The sequence below is a fragment of the Lepisosteus oculatus genome, chromosome 3 (genome assembly GCF_040954835.1).
Source record: "Lepisosteus oculatus isolate fLepOcu1 chromosome 3, fLepOcu1.hap2, whole genome shotgun sequence".
NCBI lineage: Eukaryota > Metazoa > Chordata > Actinopteri > Semionotiformes > Lepisosteidae > Lepisosteus > Lepisosteus oculatus.
This window is the reverse complement of record NC_090698.1, coordinates 74,400,292-74,408,147: the sequence shown is the minus strand read 5'-3', so window position 1 is coordinate 74,408,147 and position 7,856 is coordinate 74,400,292. Positions and strand designations below refer to the sequence as shown.

General features: G+C 44.7%; 1 protein-coding gene across 1 annotated transcript; it reads right to left on the bottom strand.

Annotated features, from left to right (window-relative positions):
- Window positions 1-4,470: 4,470 nt before the first annotated feature.
- LOC102685100 (tubulin alpha chain-like) lies at window positions 4,471-7,247 on the bottom strand. Its single transcript, XM_069187537.1, has 4 exons — window positions 7,163-7,247; window positions 6,613-6,835; window positions 5,774-5,922; window positions 4,471-5,557 (listed from the first exon to the last, which is right to left on the bottom strand). Exons 1-4 carry the CDS (start codon window positions 7,163-7,165, stop codon window positions 4,577-4,579), a joined length of 1,356 nt encoding a protein of 451 aa, XP_069043638.1. The 5' UTR covers window positions 7,166-7,247; the 3' UTR covers window positions 4,471-4,576.
- Between the last annotated feature and the right edge of the window lie 609 nt (window positions 7,248-7,856).

Genomic DNA, 7,856 nt, shown 5'->3' with positions numbered 1-7,856 from the left:
GTTCCCTGAACTTTTAAAATGGGGATGGAGGCAAGCTGTGGGTTGGTTTGTGTTCAGGTCATACGTGTTCTTGACACTGCATATGTAGCATTCATCCATTCACTAATCCTGTTACTGCTGGCATTGTTCTGGACACTTCCAAGCTCAGAGCTGGTCTCCAAGACTGAATCAAAGCAGCAGTAGCAGCTGCCGACACCCTGCATGTTCTGCATCAAGGTCTCATTAGATCAATACCTACAGTTCCTGTATATCATGTAGAAAATCGCAGGTGGGAGTCTGGACAGTACCTGGATGGGAGACTCCTGTGGGGAAAAGCCAAGGTTGCTGCCAGAAGAGGGTTTAGTGGTATCAGTAGGGAGCACAGGACCGTTGTCTGTAAGTCCTGATGCCATATTATAATGGGGACACTATACTATAAAAAAAAAAGGGGGCACCATCCTTTAAATGAGACAGTGAGGTTCTGACTAGGTGGTCATAAAAATCTCAATGTATTTCTCAGAGTAGGGTTGTTACCCTGGTGTCCTATTTCCTATTGTCTTCTACCCATCATGGCCTCCTAATAACCCCATCCCTGAACTGGCTCCATCACTCTGCTCTCCTCCCCACTGAGAGCTGGGGTGGGGCTCCCCATGACCTGTAAGTGCTGTCTAAGTGTGAGGGATTAGCACGATGGCTAGAATCAGCAGACATGCTGCTAGTCCTTTAATGTGATGACTGCAGTCGCTGATCGATGGTTCTGCTGGCCTTGGAGGAAATTTAAAAATCGATTGAAGTGAGCTTTATTTTAAGGAAATGGAGCTGGGAGATGGGTTCTGCACACATGAAGCTCTGCAGCTGAAATCTCTCTTCCTTTCAGCAGGGATTTAACCTTTACCTGTTTCTTTGCAGCCTATGCTGCTATGGCTCCCTATGCCAATGTCTTCAATAAATATACAAGCTCTCCATTTCATGTGTCTTAAGCTTCAGCATATTTTATACAGTAGGTTTATGAAACACAAACGGCACCAGCACCTGACCCACAGTACCCTTATAGGGCATCCTTGATATTCCTGGACTTTAAACCTGTGTAATATTTTTTACCCTGTTTTTTTTTTTACACTTTACTGAACTTTATATAATGATTTTTAAAAAGTTACAGCATACTGTACAAAACAAACATAACACCCATCATAAGCTACTTGCCTACCCTGTTTCAATTGCCTTGTACATCGCCTGTTACTGCGGGGGAAGTCTGGTATTTTTGTTTTTTACAGACAAAATTCCCCTTTAGCAGATTTTGTCCATTAAATCCAAAGTCTGTTAAAGCAAAGTTTGTTAAACAGTGTTCATACTGTATTTTTCTATGAAAATGCATGCATGAATAATGATGAGTGTCTTTTGGGGCTCAGTATATGTAGTGTATAGCTCTTATCCCCAGATCGCAGTCACACTGGGATTGTCTCTAGACTACAGCAGCTCTGTGAAGTGCCTTGGGAAGGCTCCGTTTTGATTGATGTTAGTTTCTAAGGCTTTCGCTAGCCAGGTGGGTGGTGACTTGTTTGTGCAGGCATGTCAAAAATGTTCTTAATGGGTCAAAAAGCTGTTCGAGCCAGATTGTGAGCTGCAAAGCAAGCCTGACCAGACCAGCAAGGCTGAGGACTGTGTGCGAGATTCTGGGTGGTGTAGAGCAGTGGGGTTTTCTTTGTATTAGCCAGCTCAGGAATTGATGTCAAGGGTTCAGTGGAATATTTCCTTTTCTGCTCACTCATGAATAATAAGAATTTAACAGTGGGTTTGGACTATACATACAGAGCCATGGGGACAACACAGGAAGCAACTGTGCAGGAGTAACAGATACATCACAGATACAAACCTGACTTAATTAGCAGTTATGTATTTGTCTAAATACAGTGACAACACACACAAACATTGTAAACCTACCAATATAATATGAAATGTGCTTTATGTTCTGCCCAGCTTAATACTTTGATAATGTAACACCAACAATGTGAACAATGTATCTCTGAAAACATTCTTTAGAATGGTCTTTTCATATTTTGGATGTGATAACTAATATCTAGTGGCATCACACTCTATTAATCCATCCCATTCTATTTTAAACCACTAAAGAAAGTTTGCTTTTAGCAAATTCACTTCTTAAAACAGTAAGAGTATTAAACAAACATGAATCCAAAGCAATCTCTTTTACCAGTTTAAAGAAAATGTTTTTTAAATCAACAGCTGTACTGATGTGATCAATGAATTGCAGTGTTTCCCCAGCAGTAACACTTCACCCGACATTTACAGGCAAATACTTCAGAGACGGAAAGGCATCATCAGGCCTTTGAACAAGGTCCTCAGAGATAATGATAGAGCAGCTGTAGGGTACAGTACTGCAGAGAGAGGAAGAAGAGACAGAACTGCCTGTTAGTTCACTGGGGTTTATTTACCTTGATGATCGCAGGGGGAGTGAGGCAGGTGACTTCCACCCCTCCGTACAGGTAGGATTAAGCGGGTGTTAAGTTACAGGTAGGGCAGGAGGCAGTCCAACATCAGGGTCGGAAAGCTACAGTACACAACACCTCATTGTCTGCCAGGCAGCACTTCTATTCAGACTACAAGTTGGGTTGTAAAGAAAAAACAAATCTGGCTTTATTTTGTAAAATCACCAAACATCCAGTTCAGCTCCCCAGACTACTGCATTTGTACTCTCCATCACATCCTACAGCGGCCTCTAGTGGTCAGTGGGTCAATCCACATGTGTACTAGTCTAGATCCCTTTCCAGATGCCCACCAAGAACTCCACAATCGCAGCATGAGGATCCTGGCTGTCAATGGGAACGGTCGGAGATTTGCTGCAATACAAAATATGATCGTCCACTCAGGTATTTACAAATAGCAGATTTCATAACTTCAGAGTTAAAATGCATTGAATAAATGTGTAGTACAGTCAAGATCATAGGTCCTCTTGTATAATTAAATAATTAATATTCTCAGCTACAAGTAAATACAGTACTGCATTCACTAACATGAACTAAACATCACATCTTTGGTGGGGATAATGGTTTAGCTCTTGAGAATTATGAGAATGATTCTCAAAGACCCATTTGGCAATCGCCACTGTGGTGTTAAACTCCCCCCTGGCCAGAGGGAGCTTGGCCCGTCCTTGGCAGCTGTTCTGTGCTGGGATGGCTCTGGCTGCAGGGAGAAGAGTAGCAGAGTTGGGCCTTGCATTGGCCTGCAGGCAGCTCTGCCAGAGGTATTAGTCTCTTGCTCAGCTTTGCACATTAAAACCAGTCTATGCAGCCTGTAAAGGTTTATTCCCTGCTGAAAAGAAAGGAAACCATTTAGGCAGTGGAGCCTTCTCCAGGTGTGAGAGCGAGAGCACCTCTCACACCAGGAGAAGGTTCCACAGCTGAAACAGTTTCCTTTCCCCAGCATGAAATAAACCTTTTACTTGTTCCTTTATAGCCTACCCATACTGATGCAGCTTCCCACCTGAACTACTATGCACAGTATTTTCTTAGGGTCCAGTTGCAAAGTAGACCAAGGGGAACCTAGTTCAGCCTGGCTAGAGTAGGGTACTGAATTTGCTCAGATATTAAATGTGGTCAAAAAGAAATAGTCCAACTGTAATATTTCTGGCCAGGCAAAAGTGACTGAACAAGAAGGCTGATCACCAGTTTAGTGGCAGGGAAGAGAATTGAATTAACCACTGAACATGAGCTGGATTCTAGCTTTTAAAGTGCTGTACAGCATCACAAGGTAGAGACTGGGTGAAATGTTATCAGGTATAGTTCTGAATAGTACAGACAGACCCCCCTATTTGGTGGATGAACTGTGACCTTGGATCTACAGCCTAGGTCTATATACACACACAATTAAATGTACAGCACTGGATCCATCTTTAGGTCTCCTATCAGGGGCACCACTTTAGCCATGGTCCTCTGCTTTCAGAGAACGATCCAAGCTTCCTTACTCAAGGTACACAGTAATTATTGGAACTCAAACTCTTAATTCTAAGGGACAAAACATTGCTATAACACCTTCAGCTTAGTCAAGCTGAACAGCAGATAGAAGGCTGCAAAGCTGTTGATGCGGTGAGCTGTCAAGGGCTCCGCTCACCCAGCCTGAACTGGTTATCTTGCCCCACTGGGGCAGCTCAGTGGGAAAGAAAGTGCCAAGGAGACCACAGCATCGCTGTTCTTCACATTGCTGCCATATTCCAGTGGCAAGAGAAGATGTTTTTAGTTTTGAGCTGTGGTTAACAAGTTTCATTGCTTCCTCAACTTAAGATATTCAGGTACAGGGCTAGGGTAGAGGGAAAAATACTTCAAACAAAATTTCAATTAGCTTACTCATCTAGCTATAGAAAAAGAACTTCACAACCTAAATGATAGCATATCAATTTAGTCTATCCAGCCAAGTAGGTTGGACACAGTCTGGACATTTGTCTTTGGCCTAAAACCCAGAAAATAATGAGAAAATCTATGCTGTGAATCCATTTATTAAGTACAAATAAAGTGCTCCACGTGCAGAAGCACTAGAAAACAGCCCGATCTGCACAAATTTACATATTCCTGAAGTCTGACAGGGTTTAGTACTCATCCTCATCTTCTTCACACAAGCCTTCTGCAGAATCAGCTCCTACTTCCTCATAGTCCTTCTCCAAGGCAGCCAAGTCTTCTCTGGCTTCAGAGAACTCGCCCTCCTCCATCCCCTCTCCCACGTACCAGTGGACGAAGGCCCTCTTGGCGTACATCAGGTCAAACTTGTGGTCCAGGCGGCTCCAGGCTTCAGCGATGGCAGTGGTGTTGCTCAGCATGCACACAGCCCGGGCAAGTTTTGCCAGATCTCCTCCAGGCACCACAGTAGGAGGCTGGTAGTTAATGCCAACCTTGAAACCAGTAGGGCACCAGTCCACAAACTGGATCGAGCGCCTGGTTTTAATACTGGCAATGGCTGCATTCACATCCTTGGGCACCACATCCCCACGATAGAGCAGACAGCAGGCCATGTATTTTCCACGTCTGGGATCACACTTCACCATTTGGTTGGCAGGATCAAAACAGGCGTTGGTGATCTCCGACACAGACAGCTGCTCATGGTAGGCTTTCTCTGCAGAAATGATGGGAGCATATGTGACCAGGGGGAAGTGAATTCTGGGATATGGCACCAAATTGGTCTGGAACTCCGTGAGGTCAACATTCAAGGCCCCATCAAAGCGCAGAGAAGCAGTAATGGAAGAGACAATCTGTGCAATTAGCCTATTCAAGTTGGTGTAAGATGGACGCTCCACATCGAGATTGCGGTTGCAGATGTCAAAGATGGCCTCGTTGTCCACCATGAAGGAGCAGTCCGAGTGCTCCAGGGTGGTGTGGGTGGTCAGGATGGAGTTGTACGGCTCCACCACAGCAGTGGAGACCCGTGGAGCAGGGTAAACCGAGAACTCCAGCTTGGACTTCTTGCCATAATCCACAGAGAGGCGCTCCATCAGCAGGGACGTGAATCCTGAGCCAGTTCCACCTCCAAAGCTGTGGAACACCAGGAAGCCCTGCAGACCTGTGCACTGGTCAGCCTAGGAAAGAAGACAGAATTTCAGTAGGTTTCTTCAAAGAGGGGCACTAGCATTGTACTACAATAACATGCACAGAATCTAGACCCAGATTTAACCATGACTTGGATCCACCTCAGACTGAGCCCAGGTGCTCACTTGCTGGGTTAACCAAGTGCATTAAATAGGAAGCTGGCAGCCAAGTGACATCTCATCTTTCACCCAGGAAAGAGCACTTGCCATTTTCCGAATGCGGTCCAGGACTGAATCGATGATCTCCTTGCCGATGGTGTAGTGTCCTCGGGCGTAGTTGTTGGCAGCATCTTCCTTCCCACTGATGAGCTGCTCAGGGTGGTACAGCTGGCGGTACTTTCCTAGTCGGATCTCATCTGCCAAGAGAGGACCAGGGCCCAGGTCGTTCAAGCAGGAGGACCTTTCCTTCCTCACGATTCAGGGTTTTCAAGTCCCACATTAGTCAGAGTCTCGGTCACCATTGAGCCCCAAAGACAATATTTCAACCCATTTGCTCATCGTTGTGGATCTGTATTTTTAAGGAACATTGTTACCCACCTTTGAAAACGCTTACTGAGCCTCAACTAGAGCCTAATCAACCATACAGATTTTAAATTGTAATCAGATATATCCTGATGGAGTCCCTTCAGCAGACATTAATTTAACTCCTTAAACAAATCCTGTATTTACTGTATGACCTCACTTTAACAGTCAAGTTTTACAGATAAGCAATTGGCATCAGATGTAAATGCTATTTGAGACTGGATTCTGGATAGGGAGTTTTGAGAATCCATCATCCCATTTGTTCTGCAATTCATAGAGCTTTAGTGCTTTCAGACATCAGCATCGACCCATTTGTAATCTTCAGCCCCTCCAGCCAGTTTTTAAATTGGAGTCAGAAACTCCTTGTGGGCAGCTCAAAGTCATAGCCAAACGCAAGAGCTCAGAAGACCGATTCCTTCCTAACTTTTATAAGGAAAGCAAACCAACTGAGGGGGCTCTCTCAGGAGAGCTCTTCCTGGATTTGCAAAATCCCTTCAAGTTCAACCAAACCCCCCCCACATTACCCACAACTGTTGGCTCCAGGTCTATGAAGGCGGCTCTGGGCACGTGCTTCCCAGCTCCTGTCTCGCTGAAGAAGGTGCCAAAGGAGGAGTCCACCAGATCAGCCTGGCTCACAGTGCACATGGTCCCATCAGGGGTGATTCCATGTTCCAGGCAGTAGAGCTCCCAGCATGCATTTCCCATCTGCACACCTGCTTGGCCTATGTGGACAGAAATGCACTCCCTCTGCAGGGGGGAAATACATCATTGAAGAGATGCATCAGGGTTCCCATTCATTCTCTGATCACAATAGCATTGGTTTTACCTTCAGCCACACACAGCCTACATAAATTCTGTGCATTTCCTCAATGCATGATACATGCTTAATTCCTTCTGTTGAACATTTCACATCCAGCAGTACAGCTGCAATTTGATTTAAAGCAGTGGTCAGGATAATTGGAATATTTGCTGTTTATTATAATAGTGAAGCATTAATCACCAAGTGAACATACAGACAGAGCTCCCCCTACCCAGGGAGCAACTATAGCCCAGAGCTGGAGCACAAGCCCTTACCATCACGACAGGCAGGGGCTTCGAGGATCTCCAGCCAGCTCCTCAGATCTTCGTGGACACACCTAAAAGAAGATCAAAGTTCAGGCAAGACACACCCAGGGAGTAGGAAGGAAGAAGAGCCCTAGGACAGATCAAAGTCAGCAAGATGCTGAAATATATGCATTGTAGCATTCTACAAGTCTTCAATGGGCCTTGCAGTTCAGAATTATATTGCCTCTTTCCCTGCACTTGGAAGTGGTCTTTTCAGGAAAAGGTCAAACAACACAGCACCTCTTCTGCAAAGGAAATCCAGGTTAAAAGACAGGAGTTTAAACTAAATGTAACATGAAACCAAACAGCAGCAATAACTACAATAAACCATGAGCAATTTCTGCATGTAAACAATCTGCTCACCTGAGATGGTTATGGATTGAATCCTCATCTTCTAGTGGCCTTTATATAACCACAGGGGGTGTGTCTTTGCTCCAAAAAAAGTTGGCCATAGTGTGAGATATTAAAGGGGAAGCACCCCTCCATTCTTCTTAAAGGTGATGGCATGACATAGCTTGAATGTTAAAGTTAGTGTGCAACCTAAGCTATTACAGAACATGGCCCAGGCCTAAGGGTTTTGCTGTAATTAATGAATCGACGGGACAGGCCTTGACATTTTACAGGTGACTGCTCCTTAAATCAAGTAAATCTTTAGAAACTATTT

What these genes read in the sequence shown, in the direction of transcription:
- LOC102685100 (XM_069187537.1), bottom strand. An exon ending in CCTGGAGCCAACAGTTGTGG is followed by an intron (nt 5,923 to 6,612) that starts GTAATGTGGGGG and finishes CTCTCTTGGCAG; the next exon opens with ATGAGATCCGACTAGGAAAG. An exon ending in TGGACCGCATTCGGAAAATG is followed by an intron (nt 5,558 to 5,773) that starts GCAAGTGCTCTT and finishes CTTCTTTCCTAG; the next exon opens with GCTGACCAGTGCACAGGTCT.